This window comes from Ammospiza caudacuta, chromosome 4 (assembly GCF_027887145.1).
Source record: "Ammospiza caudacuta isolate bAmmCau1 chromosome 4, bAmmCau1.pri, whole genome shotgun sequence".
Taxonomy (NCBI): domain Eukaryota; kingdom Metazoa; phylum Chordata; class Aves; order Passeriformes; family Passerellidae; genus Ammospiza; species Ammospiza caudacuta.
In genome coordinates, this window is record NC_080596.1 from 55,747,015 (window position 1) to 55,771,946 (window position 24,932).

The window sequence follows — 24,932 nt, forward strand, 5'->3', positions numbered from 1 at the left end:
AGGAAAACCCCACCACTGCCTTTTGTACAGAACCTGAAATTACAGGCTTGTATGGAGCACTCTGTGAGAACATGTGGGTAATGAAGCTTCTTTTGCAGGTTAAGGACCAGAGGTATCTACTCACTTGGTCTCAGCTGGGGTAGGATTGTAGAGCAATATAAATTCAGGCTGAATGTGCTAGGCCATGAGTGAGGGCAGAACTTGGTGCTGTACCCTTTGGAGTACCATAAAGAAACAGGAAGTTTCCACCCAAGATGCTTTCAGAGTTCAAGTTGCTCCATAGCTGGGCAGCAGCTGAGCAGTAATGTTTTTGGATTGTGGATTTAAAGACAGGTACCTATATTGTGTTTCAGTTGCCTTGCAAGCTTCTGCTTTTCCCTCTGTTACCCATAATAATGATTTTCAGTTGTTATTATATAAAAGGCTTTTTTGTGAGCATTTCAGATGTCATGTAAATTTGTTTAGTACATTATTAAGGGGTGTTACTAACTGTTTTGCAGTGCTTTGACTTAGGAAGCTCTGGATGAAGTACTACATTTTTATCCAATGACATTGTATCTCCAGATGCTATTTATATATAACCTCAATTCACTAACAAAATTTGCACAACTGTTATTATAGCACATTTATCTACTGCATATGCTGTAGGAATACATGCCAGTGACATTAATTAGTGATTATCTTTGTAGACAAGAGGCTTTCTATTATCACTGATGAGTAGTCAAGGAGTTGAGCTACTGTTACAGACCCTGCCTGCTGCTGTCTCTCTATTTTTGAGCATTTCAGATGTCATCATGATTAATTCCCTCTCTCTTTCATTCCCATACATACTTTTGAAAATTACTTACTAGTGTTTATGTGAGTATTTTAAGCTTCTCCTTTTTGTCTGGAAGCTGCTGCTTCTATGCAATCATCTATATTACAGTTTATTTAGGTGGGTGTTAGGATATAATTGGAGAGTTTAATAGTCTCATCCCATAATTCACAATGTTCTGATAGTCCATGACCTCATTTCAGTTACCTGGCAATTGCTATAGAGCAGAGTGACGTTGGCTTCTACTTGGAAGTTGATCAGAAATACTAATACCATGATGAATGTATATCTTACATAGTGCAAAAATGTACAGGGGAGAGAAGCAATTCAGCTTAATTACTTTTGATTAGTTTTGTACTTAGAGACAGGAAACTGTTTTACTGGTGATTATTTTTATTTACAATTAATTAGATATACATATGGCATCCAGATGCCTTCAGCATCAGAATCCTAAAAATCCCCAAACTTGTTAATACTTATGCTGGCGGCTAACAACTGTTAATTTAATATCATTTTAATGTTGCAATTCACAGTGATTGTTAATCAAGGACATAAGATTTGCTTGTTGGTGGTGTGTGAAAATAAAACCCATGACCACTGGAATTTTTAAAAGGGTAAGCAAAGAGAAAAACTTTATTTACAGAAACTTTGTGGGTGAATCAGTTACATATTTAAGCACACATGTACAAAATGAAAATAAAGCTTCTTTTAGAATTAATTCCAGTTAACCTGTATGATTTGTTGTATATAGCAAAATTATTAAATAAATCCTTCTGCAACTCAATACTTGGCTATCATAACAATACTTTTACATAATATGCTGTGTCCTAAGTTCATAGTACTTAGATGAAATGTATTTACTTCCTTCCAGCCAAACTGTTCCAATGCATCCCTGAATTTTAATTTCTTCAGTAAATTTTATGATTCTGAGACTTGTAAAAAACTAATAACCTTCAAGTGAAGTCCATTGGTCTACTCTTAAAGCACTACTGTTTTAGGGTTTTCTTTTGGCAGAGTTTTGAGTACTGTGCTAATTCTTCTCAGTCTTTCCCTCTAGCCCCATAGGCCTGATCCCCTATAGGATCAATATTTGTAACTGTCACAGGAATTGTGTTTCCATCTGTTATAAAAAGCAGGCTAATTTTACATGTTTTTGGTAATGTAGGGATGTATCTTGCTCTAGAAACAGCCAAGAATTCCCTTACACCCAAGTTCAGTCTGGGCTGCAAGCACTTTTTATTCCAGTCATGGCAATTCCCATTTCTGGATAAAATACTAGCACACCTGCTTCCAGTTCAAGGCTGCTTTTTTACAAACTACATTTGTCTGTGTTTTATTATCTGTCTTGGGACTAATAATGTCTAAGTAGGCTTCATAATCTTACACAACACTTTAATGGAAGAATTAGACCAGCTCTGAAGAAACTGTAGCTTAACACCCATTCTGACTTGCAATACTAACTTCTCTCTTTGCCATACTCTTGCTGCCTTTGTTTTGATTCTTTATTTCAGTTCTAGATCCTCTTTCTCTAATGCAAGACAAGGTTAATAAAGACTTTAGCAATAACAAGTTTTCTCTTGTAATTTTGTAGTTTGTTGTAATTGCTCAAGCAGCTTGCGGAACCACTGTGGGTTTGGCTATTTTTTTTGTTGTGCCCCACACCCCAAAGTTGTGAACTTCTCTCTGGAATAGAGACAGGAATGGAGCAAGAAAATTCCCTGACCTTAGGAAGACAAAACGATAAAGATCAGGTCATCATCCTCTGTCTGTACTGTTTCTGAGGATGCTCTAAAGCCATCCTAAGGATGTTTCAGTATACATGAGCACATTTCAGGTCTCACTTCCAAACTTCTAACATTAGCTAAATCCAAATCCAGGATTGGCATATAAAGGCACATGGAAAATATGCCTCTCTAGCCTATGGAGATGTTAAGCTAAATACATTAAAAAATTCAGGACCTGTCATCCTCCATCTTCAGGGCTTCCCCATGAATTCAGTAAAGCATCCTTTATTATATTCTGCACTAAAAGAAATGTGAGCCCTCCAAATAAAAATGAAAATAAAAGGAATTATGAAATGGTTTTGGTGTAATGGTCCCCTTTAAAAATCACCTAGTTCAACTTCCCTACATGAAGCAGGGGCACCTTCAACTAGATCAGATTGCTCAAAGCTGCATCCAACCTGGCCTTGAACACTTTCAGGCATCCAACAGCTTTGCTGGGCAACTTGTTCCATGTCTCACCCCCCTCAGTATAAAAAAAATCTTTCCTTGTATCCAATTAAATCTATCCTCTTTCACTTTAAAACTGTTTCCCCATGTCCTGTCACTACAGTCCCTGGTAAAAAGTGTGTTTCATATAAGCCCCCTTTATATATTGAAAGATCTCACAGCCTCCTCTACAGGCTGAGCAACCCCAGCCCTGTCAGCCTTTTTTCCCAGCACAGGTATTCTAACCCTCTGACTGTTTTCATGACCTTCCTCTGGACCTGCTCTAACAGCTTCACATTGTTCCTGTGCTGGGATGCAGCACTCCAAGAGGGCTTTCACAAGAGCAGAGTGGAGGGAGAGAATCATCTCCCAAGGCTGCAGGCTTGTGCAGACCCACAAAGCTTCTCCAGCCCTGGGTGTAGCTCATCAAAGCCCAAATTGAAGGCACTGCCCCAGCCTGCCTCCTGAAGAACCATTCCTCTGTGCCTTCAAGCAAGGAGGAAGCCAGAAGCAGATCCTTCATGCTGGGATAGTGCTTTTTATTGTGCCAATGTCCCCCCTTACACAGCTGGCTCAGGCACAAAAACTCCCCTCCAGAAAAGTACTGGGACATGCACATGGAAGCTTGAAGGTATTATATTCTTCTGGGGCATATTTCACTTCTTCTATGGGGCATAATTCACTCAACTAGGCTGACTAGAGAGGCCACTCTCATGTCTTAGAAGGTGTCATAAAAGATCCAAAGATCCCTGAAGCACCTCCAGACTCATTTCTGAGGCCTCTCACCACAGAACTGCACATGATCTGCACTGGTACATCAGACTGTGTAAAAATTCCTCTCCTTCCACTTTCCCCAGGGCTGCCTCCCTGTATCCAGCTGCACAACTGCTGCAATCTTCAAGTTGCACTGAAAATAACAAGCACAGAGGACTTGAATTTTGGGAGGATAATCAAGCTTAGAAGTTTTGCATTTATAAGAAGTACATAGCTGTGGTTGTGACTATTACTGCTACACTGATATCCAAAGCAAATACTGAAAATGCAGAAAAGCCCCATATTAAAGTCAACTGGCAACCTCCAAAAAACCCCCTCAGGCTTTGCAACCACAGACAGGAGCATACAATGAAATTGAAACTTCTGCTCTAAATCAGACATGCACCAAGTCATGGCAGCAGTGTGAGAGGCTCCAAAACTAGGCTACTCATTCAACTAATTACGCTTAGTTCAGTGGCAAAAAGAAGTATGTCGATATACCAATCTTCATGGTGTTCAAAGACAGTTTAGTACACTTTGTATTCCTTGCCTGGAATAATATATATAGTCCCATAGCAAATAGATATTGAACAAATTTTCTGTGACTTTCTTTTTTCTTTGGGCCAAAATCCCTAGGAAAGATCACTACTTCTGAATCATCTGCCCCAGGTTTGTCAGTGTCTCACCACAGGATTTAAATACTTCCTGTTAACAAAAGAACTTCCTTTGCAAATCTAAACCTAGACAAAGTTGCATAGTGTTATCAGATTATATGCACACAAAACAAATAAGTCACCACAAAACAGGCTGTTTCAGATATCACAATATTACTTATATTTAATTAAAACACGTTTTGATTGAAATACATTTGCAATCAACTTTTAGTTCATAAAGCTTTTAGTTCTGACTGGGTTTTTTTGGTCCATTAAGAGTAAAGGTACTACTTTCCTTCCAAAATAAGATACTAGAACCAAGAGTACCCAAAATAACTCTTAAAAGCAGAAGTCTTTATAGTCAGAGTTCTCAGATGTTTGGTCCTAAAAAACCTTAACTTCTTAAATAATGCAACTTCTAATTCTGCAAAAGCCAATCAAGGTAGTAATTTTGCTATTTTACTCAGTCTTTCGTTGAAGTTTGTTTTTTTCTGGTTGAAAGAAGTGTTTTTCAAGAGCATTGACCAATTCATCTAGTTCTTTCTTCAGCTGTTCAACATCACTGGAAAACAAAAATCACACAAACACAGAAAACAGTGAAACAATGGAAAAGCTAAAATATATAGTTTTAGTGTGAAGAATTTTTATATGTGGCATTGCTTTAGACAAACATTTAATATTAATGCTAGAAGTCTATATATTTGAGTTCTTATGGCAATCCACTGATGTTCACTTCCAACTGATATGCATGAAGGCTATGAAGAAACAGAACTCCACAATATAATCTAAAGTAGTATGACAAATTTGAGTTCAGAAGACCATCCATTACTAAATCTAAGTGACTAGAAGTGTAATTTTTATACCTGTAGCAGTATTCTTAGATGACTTTTCATCTGTGAAAAAGTACTACTTTCATTATATAAGTTAATAATTATCTTTAAGATTGTATGATTTCCAAGGCTACTGGTTAAGGATATAATTGCTAAACATGAAAGGATCTGAAATATATTAGAACACTTTATATTTGATTAAATATTTTTAAAGCAACTACGTACGTAAAAAAGGGGTGAAAATATTTGCATTTATTTAAGGCAAAATGTTTTTCCTGATACTGTTTTCACTGAATGTAAAACCAAGTGCAAAGTAATTTCAGTGACAAGAATGTGTCAACAAATTTTGCAGAGCTGAAGCTTTATACATATACATTCACTAAAATGACTTCAGTAATATTATTTGACCATGGAGAGCTCTTATTTCTCTAAAACAGTTCCAAAAAGCCACACAGACTCTGTTACACCAAATGTACTGCTGTAAGTGACAATACCTGTTCCCAGGGGGTGCACAAAGTTCAGAATAGTATTTGATCTTGGGTTCCGTCCCACTGGTTCTCATTGTGGCCACTCCTCCATTAGCAAAAGTGAATGTTATCATTTGGCTGCTTTTACTAGTAGGAAGTATCTAGAAATATTAAGAATATTTTTTTAAAAAACTTGGGAAGAGACTATATATAAAACCATGACTTGATGTTAGGTAGTATGACAAAAATATCAGCTAAAATGATAGTTTAGATCTGTTTTCTTCAACCTTGTGGTCTTGAGATCACAAGGACAGCTTTGCCCTCAGCCTGGAATCTGGTAGAACTGCATCACTGCTAGGTAGCTTATTTCAAAGGTAGACAATTTTTTACTGCTGATAGAAGTTGAGCTGTCATGGCATTTCCCAGGAGGAAAGGAAATGGAGATTGTGGAGAAACAAAATCCAAAGCCACATCTTCATAGACAGTTTAACTTGCACTCACAAGAGAACAATGCAGATTGCTGTAGCAAGGCAGCAAGATCCTCCTACTGCCCTTCACAAAACTGCCATCTTGGAGAGAAAAACACACCACAAAACCTAACAAATAACCCAACACCCTCTTGGCTTCCCTTCCTCTCACCAAGGCATAACAATTGTCACCAATCTAAGTTGTTTTATGACTCAGTATGTAAGTATGTTTAGTGTTTCTCCACAGAATACTCTATTTATGTGTATATACATATGATTTACATGAATTTAGAAAGATACTTACAGCCTTTTGATCTGGCTGGCTGCTGTCATACCCAGTAGTCAGATCCCTTATTCCAGAAACTTTAAATCTACCACAAGATTTTGGATATGTATTTTTTCCATCAAAATTTCTGAGGTTGTCAAAAAGCTGTTGGATAACTTTAGGATCATGGCAGATGAAATACGAAGCTTTGGTAATATGGAAGCCGTATCTGTGAAGATGCAACATTAGTGAATCCAGGAAGCAATGTCCTAAGAGTTCAACATCAGACACATCATACAACCTTCCAAAAAGCAACACTATACTTATGCTCATCCAGCTGATGCATCAGTTCTTGCCCTTACAACTTTAAAAAGGTCAAAACAGCTTAATTATCCCATTTTACATACTTCAAATAAACTTCTCTGCAGATGTCTTTTATTTTTAATTATGAAAACTGAGAAAGTTTACAGCAACACCAGAAGAAAAAAGGATCCCATTACTGCCTTGAAGTGCTCTAACCACCATAGGAAAGGAAGAGATTACATGTAATAGCTTCTTTGAGTGGATTCCAGCTGACCTTTTCTAAGTAAAACAAATTCTAGACTGGCTTTTCCAATCACACTTCCTTGAAGTGTCTCTACTAAGCATTAAAGTAGAAGTGTTTTTACTAAACCAAACGGTTCTGAACATTGTCTCTCTACCTCACCTGTTTGCTGCCAGGTAATGTGATACAAAGACAAATGACCTGGTAACAATGACTTTTCAAAATATCATGTTGTTGAGAAACATACAAGCCTGGACTGGTTGCTCAAGTGAGCTCCTGCTACAGATCAAGACTTGATAAATATCCCTGATGGCAGTGAAAATCTGAGGTGCAGAATCTTCATTAGTACTAGGATGTTCACACTAGAAATCTGAATGCCTTCTTAAATAGGGTTATGTTTATACCTAAATAGACATCTTGAAGGTTAATAGTGGTTAAATTAGTCTTAAGAATTCAGTAAGGGAATTAACAAAACCTATCCTGTATCTGAAAGAAGTGATAAGCCTACTAGGACAACGCCCTTTTCTTATCTGCATTTACTTCGAGACAGATTCCCCTTGTACATTTCCAAAATAAAAAAGAGAGTTTCTTCTGATTCAACTCACAAGGCAAATCTGACAAAAAAGTAAAGTAGTAAGAAGTAGAAAACTGCAACCCTGTATTAGCCACAAAGAAAAAAAAAAAAATCAAACACATGCAAAACAACCCCCCAAAACAAAGCAAGAACCCTCCTTCCAGCTCATTATCAAACAACAGTTTAATAGGGCAGATTTGTATCCTTCCCTCTGTCTGTAGCTTTGTCACAAAGAGTGACCATGTGCAGTGCCATCTTCCAGACTGCTTCTATGCTGAAGCAGCTCTGAGTCCTTTTCAGTGGCCATGCACACAGCAGCACTGTGGCACAGCTCAATTCTACTCAGGCAAATACTCGGAGGTCAATCTGAAGCAGGTGTTTACTGTATTAGTATTTAAAAAAATATAAAAAAACCCCAAGCCAGAGGCTGAATATTCAATTCTTGAATATGTACTTCCAGCTAGTAGCATTTAAGGGAATTCTCACATCAGATGCTGTATCTGCTGCTCTAGGTATGAATTCCTACTTCATGCTTTTATATCACACCATTTATCTATGCAGTGTAAGCAAGTCTTTGCCACTTGATTCCTTCCTAAAGAGACAATGAAACAAGCATGGTACACAAATGAGAATTCAGGATTGGCAAAACAAGCAGCACAAAGGCTGGAGTTTTCCAGTCTCTTTGCAGATTCCACACTCCCTTGTTAGTGTGTACGAAGAGCTGGAGAGTATCAAACAGCCTGGCTGCTCCCTCCTTTAAAACAAACAACCCAAAACCTCCACAAAACCCACTCCCTGCCTCATGAAATCCAATATTCATCTTTGCCATTGATTTCTTTGAACCCATTAAAAAAGAACAAAAGAAAAGTAGTGCCTCATATGAAATGCTCTCAGAGGGGGACCCAGCTGTATATAGCCAAGAGCAATGGCCAGTCACAGCACTTCTGCATAATCAGCTCAAATCTCATTAATCAGGAGCAGAAAGAGAAAAGGAGAACCAAAACTCAACAACAATAATCTATCAAAAAGAAAAAAAGAATAATACAATAAAAAGCCTAACTTTAGAGCCAACTAGAATTAATTTAATCATAAGCAGCCCTGCAAGGACAGAAGCTGGCTTCTATGCATAGCTTAAATAAGCCAGAGCTACTTAGACCCATTCAGTCATCAACATTTTTGAGTGTCTGGCTCATTTAAGCAGGAAGAAGCACTATAATCTCTACAGCTCAGCAAAACAGCTACCCAATCTTCTGTAAAAGGACCCAAGTGCAGAACTTCCCAAAACAAAAAAACCTTTCAGGCAAGTGAAGAAAAACACCACCAAGATCTCATTACTAATAGAGAAGTAGTAAGGTAGTTATTATTATATTTAAAATACCTTAAAACAACAGAAGACAATGTCATAAATATATTCACATCCACAAGGCAGGAACACTTTCTGAAGAATACTATTACAGAATTAGAATTGTCTTAATAGTACAATAATTCACATTTTATTTCTTTATAAACTATAGGTTTCTATTGAGTTCCTATTAACCCCAGTATGTGAAATTGAGAAAATCTGAAAAATAAAAAAATTAGAATTGAACTCACTCATCATAGACAGCTTTGAGCTGCTGAGACAAAGACAAATTCCTGGTTGCCAAAAAGCTGGCCATCTCTGCAGTTATAACAGCAGCACTGACACCATCTTTATCCAGAACAGCAGGACAGCACATATACCCTAAACAAGGAACGTTAGATATAATTAGACACAATTTAAACAGGAAATAGGAAGAGGAGGGAAGGTTAGCCAAGCATCTTTGAAAGGAGAAATGCATATTACCATAGTACAGACATTTTAGAGTCAAACCAAAAGTAGAAAAAAAATGTATCTTCTAATCAGTGTTAATTTTAATAAGCAAGGTATTCAATGGAATTTCAAGACAGATTTGCATCATATCAGTGCCACATGCTCCCAGGTCTTTATGAAGCCTTCTAGAAAAAGAAATGCCAATGCCACACTGCAGGAACAATGCAAGTATAGCATTGTCTCAAATGTGATTAACTTACACAGTAGTGTAAGGTAACACTGATAATTATGTGTGAAATTAGCCACATTTTCTCTAGTTTTCAGGTATTAAGATAATTAAAGAGCATTAGAGCTTTACAATTTTCTCCTCATGAATTCATAATTTTCATTTGTGGCTTTCAACCATGGCTTTCCAGTTCACAAATGTAATTTGGGGTAGTTTTTATTTTATTCTCATTTACACTAAACTTAAATCTGTTAGGTAAAAAAGCTCAAGTTCATGTCTGAAAATGTGTTTTTTTCTTGTTTTTTTTAAAAGTTTATGCAGAACTTGCAGTCCCAATCTGCGCAGCCATGCTACTGTACATATATACTCCTTTGTGCTAAGCAGAGATACAAAGGTTTTTAAAACTAGTATAAATTAGCAAAATAGATAATTATCTGCTACTAACTGGAAATACATCCATTGTATTGAGGACACCCTTTTATTATAATTTTAACCTTTTTTTACATTTTACTTCATTACTGGGATGCTAACAGAGCACTGGCAAAGGCTGCCCAGAGAAATTGTAGGATATCCTTCCCTGGAGAGATTCAAGAACCATCTGGGTCCAATCCTGTGTAACATGCACTAGGACACCCTGCTTGGGCAGGAATGTTGGACCAAATGACCTCCAACATTCTGTGACTCTCTGCAATTCTGTCACATTTTGTAGTAGTTCAATTTTCACTATTTTGCAAGATATGAAAACAATTCTGTCTCCTACCTATAGCCTCCTCAAATGCAAAAAGAACAGCTTTCCCCTGGTCCATGAGCTGTTTGGCACGGTTGCCCATCCACTTGAAACCTGTCAGTGTTTCCTACAGCAGAGAGGAGAAATCAAAGGCATTAAAAAGAAAACCGATGTTTTACGAACATATGACACTTCATAGGAAAGATACTAAAAGAACATGGAATAATGTGCAACATGTTGCTTACCTCAAAGTGAAAACCTTCCTTTAGTGCAATTGCTCTCAGGATTTTGGAAGAAACAGTACTGGATAACATGTAGACATCTTTAATGGCACGAGCATCCCTACTGTTATTTTTCCAGCAAGTGAAGATCCACCAGCCTAAAAGAGCTCCTAGTTCATTTCCAGAAAACACCTTCCATTCACCACTACAGGCAAAGAAATATTAGAAAATACATGAAATCAAAGGATAATAGTGGGGGTTAAAAAAATAATCTACTGGTTCTTTTATGAATGAATATTAACAAATAAACCACTGCCTTGGAATTCCACATAATAGTAACAAGGTATCGTGCTCATAAGGAACAAACAAAAAAATTCCTTCCCCAAAGCATTCTGAAACTCTTACCTTTCTTCTCCATCATACACATAAGCTTTTGCAGTTATCCAAAGATGAAACAGTAGTATTTCCAACACATTTTAAGTAAAATAAAAATGTTCAGCGTACAAATTATAAACTCAGTGATTAAGACAAGCACAGAGACACAAAAATACAGTTCTCAAGTGATCAGTATTTTTAGTTGACCTAGTGACAAATACTTTTAATTTAATCACAAATACATCAATTAGTCATTGGGAAGACTGGAAAAAAATCTTAAATGGGTTTAAAAGATTAATATTGATGAATTGCTAGAACAGGAAAAAAAATGAAGAAAAAAAGAAAGACAAATGTCAAAATTGCCAAAAAAATTCCCAGTCACAAAAGGGGACAGAGACACTTCCAGACTGACAAAACTAAGACCTACAGAAACAGTACCTGTTGTGAAAGAGAAGCAGACTCAGTCTCCTGCATTTATTGATGCCAACAGGCACAAAGCAATGCACAGCTTAGTGTAAGAGTGCTGAGAGAGTGTGCTCTACAGGAGGTTCTGTCAAAGAAGAAGTACAGATACTGTAGAAGCCTATATTAATATTTGATTAGTGTATGAAAAGCTAGGGCAGAAGTCTGAGAAGACACAGGACTGGAAGTTAGGAGACAGCTGAGACTGGCTGAACAACGAGCGTAAAGGCAGCAGAATGAGAGATCACACTCTCACTGGTAGTGGATGCAATAAACTAACACCCCTCTTCAAGATTCTGGGAGCTCAGAGTTTTCACACAAAAAACAGGAGTGATTTTGCATTCTTGTTTTAACCCACCATAACTAGCATAATCTGAAACTTTTTATACCTTTTTCTCAATGCCGAATTGCCAACTGAGGCTGGCACAGACCAAAACCATTGAAATAAGAACCTTCCAACTAACACTGTCCAAGATACAACAGAGTGTCCACAAAAGACCACTCTTCTTCCAAAGGCAGAGAAATCTTCTGAGTTCATGCTGTGAGGCTAATGAATTTAAAAACATCCCAAAACCCCAAAGAAAATACTGCTACTTTTAAAGCTACTACTTCAGCTTTTTTGGTTATCTGTTGAGCAAAATGGATATTTGCACTATCTCCTTTAACTGGACTTTTGAAATTTTTGAAAATCTAACTGATGCAGATTCAACTATTTAATTCATCCACAACCACAGAGGACATCTAGCAGAAGCCCATATCAGGTCTTGGGTACCAAAGACTGTTGCCATAATTTTACATCCTTCTTCTGGCTCTAATGCTCAGGGAATTCATATATGCTAGCCCAGCAGCAGATTTTTTTTTCTGCTCCTCTCTAAGTTGAAAACCTTGAAGCTTATTTTCACTGAGGATTTACAGTTTATAACTGGTCAGATTAGTTTCTGCTTTATCAAGGAAGATAAAGGACAAACACCACTATTTGTAGATATTATACCAAGTGCTTGAACTTCAGCACTTGGTATCATATTTTCACTTTCTTTTATCAATCAGATAAAACCACAATACAGAAATGTAAACAATTGTAGAAGTGCAGGATATCAGAGGGCATGAAATAAGGAGACAGCCATATTGAGACAGAACTATAGGTTACATTGCACAAATATGAACAATTTATTTTCAGCCCCTGACTGAGCAAGTTTGCCTTTTGTGATCCCCTTCTTTGACTGGGTATGCAAAGATAAAAAATGCATATATAGGTGGTTCTTGAAGGGGAGAGTACAAATCACAACACTGAGAAGTACCAAACTGTGAAAAACTTTAAGGTGAAATGCAAATACATAACATTATGTAAAGAAGTGGGAAATTGAGCAAGAGAAGCCCAGATCATCTAATGTTTGGTTTAACAGGATTTCAGAAAGAAGATACTCTTATTAAAGAACAAGAGATTATCAGGGAACAATAGAGATTCTCCCAAATCCAAGTTATTGTTTAATAAACCTTGAATGAAAAAGTGTTTATCAGTCGTACGCGAAAAAAATTTAACTGAAAACCTACCTTTGAAAAAGTATAGCACAACAACAATTCACATGCTTCTATGCATGCCTAAACAACTACAAGTGTCAACTATTTATTCCAGCTTCTGTACACGGTCCAACATTGATCATTATTTCATATCCTGCCTTTACTGTGGTCTGCTTCATACAGTCTTCTCACATTTCCATGTGTTTTCAATCAAAAAAATTATTACTGTGACTATTCTTCCTCTGCAACACAAGTAGCAAGAATTCTCCAAATGAGCCTAACCTTGAGAGTAAAAAAGGTCAACGGTTTGCATTACTTAATTACCATACCTCTCTTGTTTCTCTGCCACTGCCAGTCGATCAGCATCAGGATCATTTGCTAAAATGATTCTTGCCCCATCTTTTTCAGCCAAAGCAAAAGACAATGTCTGGAAATTGGCAAGCAGGACCAGATGAGTATTAATATTCCCAAATAATATTTTCACTTTCTTTATAGGTTTTAATTCATTTTCCCAATTTATTGAATCTCAAACACCCAAAATCATTATGTGTCTCTCAAAAACCACAAAAACTTCTAGCCTGGCAGCAGAAAAACATAGGACATTTAACTTCACCTACATCATTCCACTACTGCAGCCCAACTTAAAAGCTACCTAGATTTAATGGGATCCTTCAATAATAAAGTGTAACAGAAATAGTAGCAGAAATTCTAACCACCTGTCATGACTTCTCCTGCCCTCTCCTGGTGTTGTGTCAGAACAAAAGAGTAGAAGCCTTCCAAAAAGACATAAGATTTTTATTATTATTTTATTTTTTTAAAGTAACTATCACTTTGTCCCATGTGCAGAACCTGCTCATTCCATTAGAGAACAAAGTAGTTCAAAGTTACAGCTGATTACTACCTGACTGGTTCAAAGAGGGTTATGTCAATGAAAGGATACCAGCTAACTCTTCACTAAATGTAAGGCTATGAAACAGATTAAAAATTGACCCTCCACCAGTATCTACAGCTGTGACTTCTGGCAAAAAGGAAACCACTGAAAGAAATCACAACTATTAAAAAAAAAAATCAAATCTATTTACCAGAACACCTTTGCCTTCCTCAGGATTTGGATACTTCACTGTGGGAAAGTCTGGATCAGGATCTTTCTGCTCCGGAACAGCAAAAGGAGGGCTAAGATCAAATGCCTTGAAAGCCAACTGCACAAATTTATGTCCTACGCCATGCACAGAAGTATGAACAAATTTCAGGTTTGTTTCCTTGTTGATGTTCCTGAAATAAAACAGGAAACAGTAAACTTGGACATGGGAGACTGTTCTGCACAAAACTGACTATGTTTGGAAATAGATACAACTCAGTATTCTATATCACTGTTAAAATTATGAATTAAAGGAGGTCAGATTTTAAAAGCAATGGCTTGAAAATTGGCTTAGCCTAATTTTTCAACAATATGAGTTACTCTTGGCATCCAATATCCTAGTATGTGCAAATCACTGGAGTAAGAAAGTATAGTCTACACATCCCAAAGAAGTTGAGTGAAAAACAAATACAACTGACTAAAGAGGCTCTTCATTCCCAACTCTGGCATTTAAACCTCCAAAGACTGTGAACACAGTGAGTCAACAGCAGCCTGCCCAATTTGAGCACACTCATTTTTAAGAAAAAAGTGATGGGCATACCTAAAATCATGCAAACTCCTAGGGAGACATTTAATTCCAATTCTAAAAAGCAGTGTAACAGCCCCAGCTTTCTAGTAACTCCTGACTGTTTTTAGCAACACTAAGAACATGGTTACTGGTGGTCAAAATTTCTACATAAAATAAGCAGATCTAAAAGGTTGATAACTCCTCTACTACATAAATCAACCCTAACCATTCACCAAAAGAAACATCCACTACATTTTGCTAAATAATGATTTTTACTGAGCAAGTGACAGGAGTAGGCTGTTGTAAGGCACCCACAGCTACCAGGAGCATAAGCAAGGCTGGAATGACAGAGCAAGACCTTCTTGTCCAGAAATGGCTTAAAAAACTGCCTCTCCGAGAATCTTGTTTTAAGGCTGGTGGGGCATCCATGCCATGTCCACTTCCAGCAGCCTCAGTCTTGCTTGGATTATGCATGGCCATGAAAATACTGGGAGCAGATATTTGGTCACTCTGCTGGGTTAGACTTCTCTCAGGACAGCTTTATGAACTGGCTTATGACACCACCACACAGCTGCCAGTGCAACCCCAAAAGATGACACAAAGGCACAGGCAGAAGTGGGTCATGGCAGGATTGTGGCCACCCTCACTTCCATCAATTTGAACTGCCCTGCTAACATACTAGATGAAATATCCTGTATTCTTTAAGGAAGTAACAGGAGTCACCTGTAAAAGCATTGTTTCTGTATGTCTTTGAAGTACTCCTTATTGACCATGGCATATGGATCATGAAGCAGTGGGCTGCTATCAATCAGTTTGTCATCCCAAGCCTGAGGCCACGGTTCTTGGTTCTCCTCAATAGCCTGAGAAATTCCTTTGTCATGAGGAGAAATTATCTGAGCACCGTTTTCCCAGTAAACCTAAATAAAAAATAGGTAAGTGAGTATTTGATCATAAATCTTGTAAGATAGTTTTGTTATGTTTTTTGTTGGTTAATGTACAGTACATCCACTAAAGTATTACAGTAAATTAGGCTTAGGTATACCCAAAGTATCCTGTTAATATTCTCAGCTTTTCTTCTCACATCCCATTTTTATTCTATTAAAAAAACAGCTTAATCTTATCAAAAGATATCAAGATCCATAATGAAACACAAAACAATGCCCAATCATTTACTGAGAAAACTTCCATTTTTGTATTTTGGAAACAGTCTGTATATGACTGCCCAGCTACTGTGACTGGTGCACAGGCAATTCAGCTGTGGTTTTTTTTCAGTGCATAGCAGATTACAATGGCATCCTGCCTTCTAGAGCAAAGATTTTAATTATCTTATTAGTTTAACATGACACTAGCTTTAAATACATAGAAGAGATGGAGAGACTAGTAATTAATTAAGTCTATACCATGATAGGAACTATATATAATTGCATTAGTTTCTCTACATGGAAAAAAAGAGCCAGAAAATAGTTCACATTAGAATACCTTGTAACCATTGTCTTGTTTTGGATTATGGGAAGCAGTAACCATAATTCCAGCACAAAGCTTCAGATGAGTTACTGTGTATGGCTGTAACAAGAGAAAGTTACTTGAAGTAGAATGTGCAACACATTATATTTCTTCTGGTGCATAGATAATACTTCATAGTATGAAAATTAAGATGTGATTCCTACACACTGACTCCCTAAAGCAGAAGCTAAATAGTACTTGTTCCACCAGACTCCATGTGGCACAACTTTACCCTTGTTTTTTCTTGTGCATTTTCCCATTTATATGTTATTAATGTTGTTCCAGATGCTTTGTGAATCTCTAGTGCCTTTCCAGAAGGAAGCCAGATGCATGTGTTCCCTACTGTGGAATGACTTGAGGTACCCAAGGCCTTAGAGGTGCCATGTCTGTTGGGGTAATGACACAAATCAGCATGGGGCAGAGAACTGCAGCTCAAGCAGTCTCATCCTGTCTTTTGGGAGCAGCCTGGGGAGCAGCTACTCCATCAGGGTTCAGAAGAGAATTGTTTTGGAGAGAGCTCTTATCAATTAGCTCAAAAGAGATGGAGTGAATTAAAAATCAAAGGTTATTCATGAACACAGGTCCAATTTGTGTTTACTCCTGGCTATTTAATACTGAAATGCAATCAACTGCAGTTCTTGCAACACCACTTTAAACTACACTATGAAGAATTTGACCCTAAATCTTCAAAAAATTGTATCAGTGTAAGAATGCTATGCAGAAAGTCTTTATACCACTGTGTTCTGTTTGCAATGCTCACTGGAGCAACTGGTATAGGGAGAAATTATTGCTTTTGGGACAGGGGCCAAGAACAGGACTTTTCTGTGCTGCTCTGGAGACACCTGGTGTTCTGATGGGGGCATCGTGGACACAATTCAACAACCCTTCTGACAAAACATCACTGCACTCCAACAACTTGCTATTTTTGATTCAATACCTGCCCTTGGCCCCTCTTGCCCTCAAAAAAAAAAAGTACAAATAGCCAAATGTGAGTGTATGTTTCAGACTTCAGACTCCACAGGAATCCACTCACACTCCACATCATCCCTCCTTTTCCTATGGATGTTGTAAACTATATACAGCTAAATAAGTACAAGACTCTCTGCAGGAAGAGCTTAAAAAGTAAGAACTGGTTTGTGTAGTTATCCTAATTTAAGTAATGCAAGGTATCTGACAGAATTTGTGTACATTTAAAGCAGATAATGTAATAAAAAGAGATAATAAAAAAAACTTACCACAAAGGGAGTTGGTATTATATCAGAGAATAGATAAACTGGAACTCCCTGACTGATGAAAGTATTGGCAGCAAGTCTTGCAAACCTAAACAGGAAGAAAAGATACCTAGGGAATATATTCATTTTCTTGCCTATTAGTTTCCTACAAGTCACAGCTTTCCCTCCCACCCTAATGCAATTACAAAATCCCAACAAAAACACCATCACTTATCAATATATCTCAATTATTGTACATACCCAATTTAGATGTGTTCCCTCACTATTCCCAAAAGACAAAGCACAACACTAAGAACTGCTTTGGCACTACAAGTATGTAAGAATACTGTAAATCCCACACATTAATTCACTTTATAGAAAGAAAATACAATTGAAGTAGATATAAATCCATCATGAATCACACAAGGTATCTACAAAACACAAAACCTAAGAAGTACCTTTTGCTACTACCTCCACTGGAAAGATGAGCACGAGCATCAAACCCAATCACAACTCCTCTCTTTTTCAGGTCACTGAAATTCTTCTCGAGGTATCTGCAAAATCCCTTAAGACAACAACAAATCCACCTCATTAACCCAATCTTGATGTTTAATTTATCATCACATTAAGATAATTGCTAAGATGCTGATGGTCTTAGGAAGCTGAGCACACATAGCATCTCACTGAACTGCTCTGGGATTCAGCTTGTCCAAGACCAATAAACACCAAGAAAACCTTCAAATCAATATTGAAAATCCGGACAGCATTTAAGTACTTTTTAAAATATCAGAATCAACTCCAAAAAGGAACAAGTAACACAATTAGTCTTAATTGCAGGTTTTGAGAAATGATTCAGCTGTCATAGGTCTCACATGAGGAAGAGAACAGCTGGCCAGCATTTCAGGTTTTTAACCAAATCTCACCCTTAATAATGGCATCTCTTTAGAACATGATACATCACCACTCCAGGCTGCAGTTATTCAAGGTTGTCGGTTTTTTCCCCAAGTAGATCTGCTTTAGGATCCATGTATGTATACATAGCCCCTATGTAAAACCATGTCTAGCACACACAAAGCTTAACCAAATGTTGGCTACCTTTGGGGTTTTTGTAGTTGTTACAGCAGCACTAACTGCTGCACTTGAGCTTAACTGCAGCTGTGTGTACATTAAATTGCAAAATCAAATATGGAAAGTAACTTCTTTTAATGGTTTAATAGCTTCTCTCTGCTTGTTTTCAGACAGCATTCAGCTAATAATTATAATTTAAATTACTTCTAAAAACTGGAAGAATAGGAGAGAACTTGTACTTCCATAGAATACTCATTTGCATGCCATAAATCAGGCTCTTCCATTCATATACACAACCAGTTAAGTGAGATAAAGTGCTGAACACAATACCTGGGTTGTCTGGATAATAGTCAAGTCATTCATGTGGGAAATCCCTGCTCCCATGGCAGCTCTGAGCCCTGCTGTGCCAAACTCCATCCGTGAGCCAAAGTATTTCTGCAGTTCTCCGGCATTTCCTTCCGCAAGCAATTGTTTCACGATTGCGTAAGTTTTTGGATTCTGTTGACACAAAATTCAGATATTCTAAATGAGGTTTTGTTCGTTTTAACAGAACTGACTTTCTGTCCCAATCTCTGGGTTTCAGTATCAAAACATGGCACACAACTTCAAGAACAGCATCAGTCTGTCTTCTTAATTTTAAATGCTGTCTTCTTAATTTTAAATCAGTACAACCTCAAGTATTACTTGCTTTACATTTATCTCCTTAAGTGAACGTGCTACCTGGACAGCGGTGTGTAGATATCTCCCACAATCTGGGATGTTAAAAGACTTCCAAAATGTCTATTTTAATGTTTTCTATTTTTAAAAACAAAACAAACAAAAGACAGCACTCCCACAGAGAATTGTTCCTCATCACAAGAACTACACTAAACATTTAAGAAAGTAAGGTTAATTATTAAGAAATATTTGTTATTTCTATAGCAGTACATGTAGAGTTTAAGACAAATTAAACCATAATGTTGTCCCAAGACTGGCTAGCACCAGAGGTAGCAGCAAAACTAAGCAGACTGGGCAGAAGATAATTTCCAACACATTTGCAGGTAATGCTTGTAAAAATAAACATAACCCCAGGATGAAAGCCTAGAAACTACAGACAAACTCCTAAATAAAATTACTCAAGAGTGGCAACAAAAAGGCCAAGTCAGACCACTTGAGAACAGTGAGGAGTTTCTAACTTTCACTGCTTTTCTTGATATATTGCTTCCACAGATTCTCTATTGTTAATTACTCTTTTTGCTTCCAGACTTAGGGAATTAGCAAAGTCCTGTATGCCTCAACTTTTCAATGTAATAACATGAGACTTGTGAACTTCAGTATTTGATTTCTGGAGAGCCTAGGAGCCAAGAGGAGAGATGGCAGGTAGCAGACTCCTGACAACATGATTACCTGAGAGGCAGCAGGTTACTCACTGCATGAGTGCACACTCATTACTCTGGAGTACAAAGATTTTCATTTCCAAAAGGACACATACTTTGATTTCTAGGCAATTAAATGAACTCATAAAAGTCATAGACTTTACTATTTCCTGGATGACCTAGGTATGCTTACAGCAAGGGAAAGCATATCATTCTAGGCAAAAAAGGGAAAAAAATTAAATATAAAACCATATATCTTCCATAGATTCAGAAAATGCTGCAAACACACAGAGCAGTAGGCATGTGATTAAGTTTGCATACAAAGGTATAAACATTCTGCACATCAAACGAAGGCCAGAGTCAGGATGTCCTAACCACTGACCTGTGCACCCACTGCCACAGGACAAACAACATAATTTAAATACATACTGGAAAAGCTAAAGAGCCTTTAGTGCTAATGAGCAGACTGCATAATGGAGAATAAACCACAGAATTAAAAAAAAAAAATCAGCTTCTTGAGTGCAATAAACAATTAGGTACCCCAGAATTACTGATCTCCAGTACAAACATTGCCAATTTACCAGTCCAAGAATGTTGTCACTGACACTTCCTTGCAGGCAGCTTGACACAATTACCTATTATCATTGAGTAATTATATTGTGTAAGAATAAATATAATTCTATGTTGTTATAGAATATATAGGGCAGCATAACTGAGTCCAGGCTGCTTACAAGTTGACGTCAAGTTTTTGCCTTAACATCAGGCCTATGTCTCAAAGGCAAAGCCTGGATGACACCATTTGCATCCAGTTTTGTACACTGCCTAAAAACCTTTTAATTCTCTGTGTGAGCTTTGTGCATGAGTCATCTCTTAATACTGAAAGGAGCATGCTTTTGGGTAGATATCACACACATTTCTACAGCTGTTTGACAGACTAGAAGCTGCAATGCCAATGCAGAAGGACACCAGGAGCATCCTGCAGTTCTCATAGCCAAGGAGTTTTTTGTTTGTTGTTGTTAGTGGAATTTCCCAGGATTGGCATCTACTGTGAAACTAGAGGGATTCTCCAGTTTTTAAAGCCTGGTTAAATGTCTATGTCCAAATGGCTGCTCAAGTCTTAAGAGTTTCAGTCCAGATAATTTTCTAAATTGAAAACTTGATTGCATTAATTTAACTGTTCCCCACTACCTGCCTCCACCCCACACCAAATAATGGTAACAGCCAGGCCAAGTGTGTTCAATATGGCAGAAGGATTTTTCCAGAACTACTGTTATCATTGTTAATGGCTATTTTCTCCCAAGAATTTGCCTATTTTTTTCTTTTGTGGAGACCATTATGATGACATTGTACACAGCTAAGTAAAAAGGTAATGTTTGTTTTGGCTTTTTCTTCTGCTTAAAAAAACTCTCCACAGCATCTCTACCAAAGAAGGACCAAATTGTATCAGAAGGATGAAGTGCTAGCTTTCCTCTCTGATTCTCTCAGCTTTTTCTGCTCTCAAATGAAACAGATATGAGTATGGGAGTACCATTTTCTGTGAATACAGTGGCAGATGATTTAATACCAAGATAATAACCACTAGTGCAATTAGTTTGAACATCACCTGGCAACACTTGAGTTATTTACTTTAATCTACACTACAGGAAGGCCCAAAGAGTTATCATCAGTAGAGGAGTCCCCACAAGGTTTAACAAGAGAGGAAAAACTTCTGACTAAACAGATTTTATTTTTACTAAAACCAGAAGCTACCTTCCATTCATAATTCTATGACTGATAATAGAAAGAATGAAAAATATGCTATTTCTGTAATGAACAAAATGATGAAAACAGCCTGGTAACAAGCACAGTGATTGCCATGTAGGTAGAAACTTCCAGTTAGGTCAGCAGGACTGCCATCAGCCATAAGGACCTGCTCTTGCAATTATTTTGTAAGAAACGCGGCGCTTATCATCATTAAATATTAACCCATCTCTGCAAGTCAAAAAGGAACTTTTTTTAATATCAGAGTAAATGGACAAGGGTTACATCTGATTTTTCTGTTGCTCAATAGAAACATGCAACAGCTCCCTGAGAAATTAAAATACTTCATGATTTTTGAGCAATCAGCAATGGGTATTGCACACTAGTCAATTATTACTTTGACAAAGACGCAAGCACTAACAGAGGGCTAAACTTGCAAAAGTAAAGATGCTATAAGGGATACTGCATTAGATTTCCAGAGGGTTTAGCAAAATAATCAGAATCAACAGTTGAAAAGCAAGTTATTACACAGGAGACAGGAATACAACTAATGCTGGTCAGGGAATCTATGTAAATAAGAGGTTCTAAAACCAAACTATTTTCTCAAATTTAATTAAACTGGGAAAAAAAGGCACAAAAGCTTATTGTCATTTGATGTGTTGCATTAGCATTTCTGAAAAGAGGATTGGTTTGGCACTGCTCTATCACTAATAAAACCAGAACTGAGTAACTGGTTGGTTAATCAGTTTACTGATTTTAATGAAGAATCACAACAAGCTCAAGGTACTTCTAATGACATCCTTTAGAACTTGGAAAAATACTAAAGAAGAGAATTAATGTATGTTTCCACTGATATTTTTGAAATAAGCAGAAGATGCCTTACCAAACAGGTATGTGTGCTGCACAAAACTCAGAGGGCATTGAGTGCTCAGCCTGGGGGAGTCAATTAGAGACTGAAGACGGGCAATGGCCAGTGAGTTCCATACAGCCAAATCAACAAATTATATGAAAAGGGACATGACATGAAAACTGCAAACCAAATGTGCCAATAGAGGCCTACATCTCAGCGAGACCAGCAGCAGCAAGCAACTCTATGACCATTTCCAGAACACCACTATGGCGAGATATTTCTTTAGGTATGTGGAAAACAGAAGCACACAGAAGATTTTACTTTTGCATATCGTGCTGTCAAAACCAAAGGTAAGTCTCAACAGGAAGGGAAATAACACCTGAAAAACACAGGACTGACAGCCTCTATATATCCAAGTGTTTTTGAAGTGAGCTCCCATGTCCTTTGGGATCGATATTTTAGGAATTTGAAGGTACCAAGAGGTTTTGAAGAGTGAGAGACAGGAACACTACAATGTACGCTGGTCTTTAATAATTTAAGTGTACCAGCAGCCCTGCGACTGAAGTGGTTCGGAACAATAGAGGCGCTTTTGAAAAAGGCGCTCAGCGCAGCTAAGAGCCAGACTGAGAGACGAGCCGGGGTGTTTCCAAACGAGAGCAGCGGCGGCCCGGCAGGTGACGGAGCCGCAGCACCGGACGGGGGCCCCGCAGCCCCAGCTGCGCCGGCCCCGCCGCGGGACGGGAGGGGATGCACGGAGGGGCGGAGGGAGAGCGCCCCTTTCTCAGAGAGCTCTGAAAGCAGAGCCAAAGGAGCAAACAGGCGCTTTCACCGCACCCCAATCCGGCACAGTGCAACAGCCGGGCGTCACGCCGCGCCGCCGACCCCTCTGCAGCCCGCAGCCCCATGGCCCCCGCCGTGCCTCACCTTGTCCCACAGCAGCCACTGCTCGGCCGCGCGGCGCAGCGCGTCATCCCCCGCCGAGCCCCGCGCTGCCATCCCGCTCCGACCGAGCCGCCGCCGCCGCTCCGCTCCTTCCTTCCCTCTTCCGGAGCGCGCCCGCCCCGCTCCGCCCGCCCCACCTCCGCCCCGCCCGCCTGCCCGGGCCGGGGTCAGGGCCGGGGCCGAGGCCACGGCCGGACAGAGCGGCCCCTCCTCCGTGCTGCTCCGCCAGGCCGGGTCGGGGCCCTCGCTTAGAGCGGGGCATTAATAATTCCTTTCCCCGGGGCGCTGAACGCTGTCAGGTGGGGCTGCGGCTGCCGGCCCGGCGGAGCCCCGAGGGGAGCCCCGGGCTGCGCCGAACGGAGGAGGAGCAGCGTCCCCAAATAACAGCGGGAAATCAGCGGGGACGCAGCCGCCTCCTCCGCAGCATGGCTGGCGGAAGAAAGTAGCGCTGTTGTTAGAAGCGTCACATTCCACGGGCATTGGACTAAGGCGACTGAGATTCCTTTTTATATAGTCAAGATAAATGAGGGATGAGCTCGGGACCACTCTAATTTAGGATAAAGATTGTAACTAGAAGATCTTTAAGGTCCTTTCTGGTCCAAAATGTGCTATGATTCTAAAATTTTCATCGAAATAATAACTTGTACTTTTCAATATTCTTGAAAACGTTTGAAGTTCATTAGTACATTACCAGAATGCATGCAAACAAGAGAAATTCTACACATCACTTGCAAAAATGTTAATGCACATCCTTCTGATATTCACTACCGATCAGTGAAATAATTCTTATGATGCCCTTACAGAAAAACTATTAAGATGAAACATCAGAGGAAGTGAAGAATAAGAAAATCAGAAAAAAAATATGCTGCTTGGCTGCTTTTCTGATCATCTGTTTTCTCTTTCGGTTTGATCCTTCTCATTTAACCCAGCTTCTCTGGCCTCTGCACCTCTCTGGCAGAACACAAATCTGACCTCAGCTGCAAAATTAAAAAAAAAAAAAGTAAAAGTAGCTGAATTTCACTCAGGAAAATGGATTGTGTTCCTTCTGCTGGAATTAAAGAACAGGTTAATATGGCTTTGATTGAATAATTATTATAGCATGGTAGCTTTGAGAGAAGCCTGAGCTGCCAAGCTGCTGCTCTCTCTAAACAGTTCCTAGAACTAAGCTTGTGTTTTGATTGGAATCTCCTGTAGATGCCATGATAAGCCCCTCCATCCTGGTTAATTTCTTACAATTTTTTGGGCAAACATACAGTGCAGAAAGCACTGAACCATCTTTCTTGCCTAACAAGATTTCTGTCATCAACTTCCCAAAGTACTGAGGGAAACAGCAGTCTGAGTGCTCTGGAGCTTCAGGACAAGGTGTTTTGGAGGTTTCCTCTATATTTTATCAGCATCTATCTGAAGCTGGGCTAGACCAGGGGATGCAAATCTGCAGGGAGAGCCATAAGTCCCTGTTTAACTCTGCAGCACAGGCCAAGGCACCCTGAGAGTGGTGCAGATGCAAAGCTGTGTTGCAGGAGTTGTGAGGCTGCTGAGAAATGTGAGGTCACTGTGAAGGTGCCATACAGGAGGAGCAGATTAATTTGCCAGGGGTGCCAACTCCTGAGTCTGAACTCTTGTAAGGGATATCCTATCCAGGTGCTTTCCAACAGTGCTTCAATGGGAGCAATTGGAGCATCCCTTTCCCCCAAGTTTAGAGGATGGGGCAAATGAGGA

The 24,932-nt window shown here is 38.7% G+C and overlaps 1 protein-coding gene across 1 annotated transcript; it reads right to left on the reverse strand.

Annotated features, from left to right (window-relative positions):
* Window positions 1-2,282: 2,282 nt before the first annotated feature.
* Window positions 2,283-23,312, reverse strand: PGM2 (phosphoglucomutase 2). Its single transcript, XM_058803171.1, has 14 exons — window positions 23,196-23,312; window positions 18,657-18,824; window positions 17,717-17,823; window positions 17,283-17,367; window positions 16,024-16,107; window positions 15,268-15,461; window positions 13,981-14,170; window positions 13,228-13,325; window positions 10,568-10,748; window positions 10,356-10,449; window positions 9,171-9,300; window positions 6,499-6,688; window positions 5,755-5,888; window positions 2,283-4,992 (listed from the first exon to the last, which is right to left on the reverse strand). Exons 1-14 carry the CDS (start codon window positions 23,265-23,267, stop codon window positions 4,890-4,892), a joined length of 1,830 nt encoding a protein of 609 aa, XP_058659154.1. The 5' UTR covers window positions 23,268-23,312; the 3' UTR covers window positions 2,283-4,889.
* Window positions 23,313-24,932: the final 1,620 nt, after the last annotated feature.

Coding starts and splice junctions, on each gene's coding strand:
- PGM2 (XM_058803171.1), bottom strand. CDS start 23,267: ATGGCAGCGCGGGGCTCGGCGGGGGATGACGCGCTGCGCCGCGCGGCC. Junction 15,462..16,023: donor AACAAGACAATGGTTACAAG/GTATTCTAATGT, acceptor TTTTTTATTTAG/GTTTACTGGGAAAACGGTGC. Junction 5,889..6,498: donor GCCAGCCAGATCAAAAGGCT/GTAAGTATCTTT, acceptor TAATATTTCTAG/ATACTTCCTACTAGTAAAAG.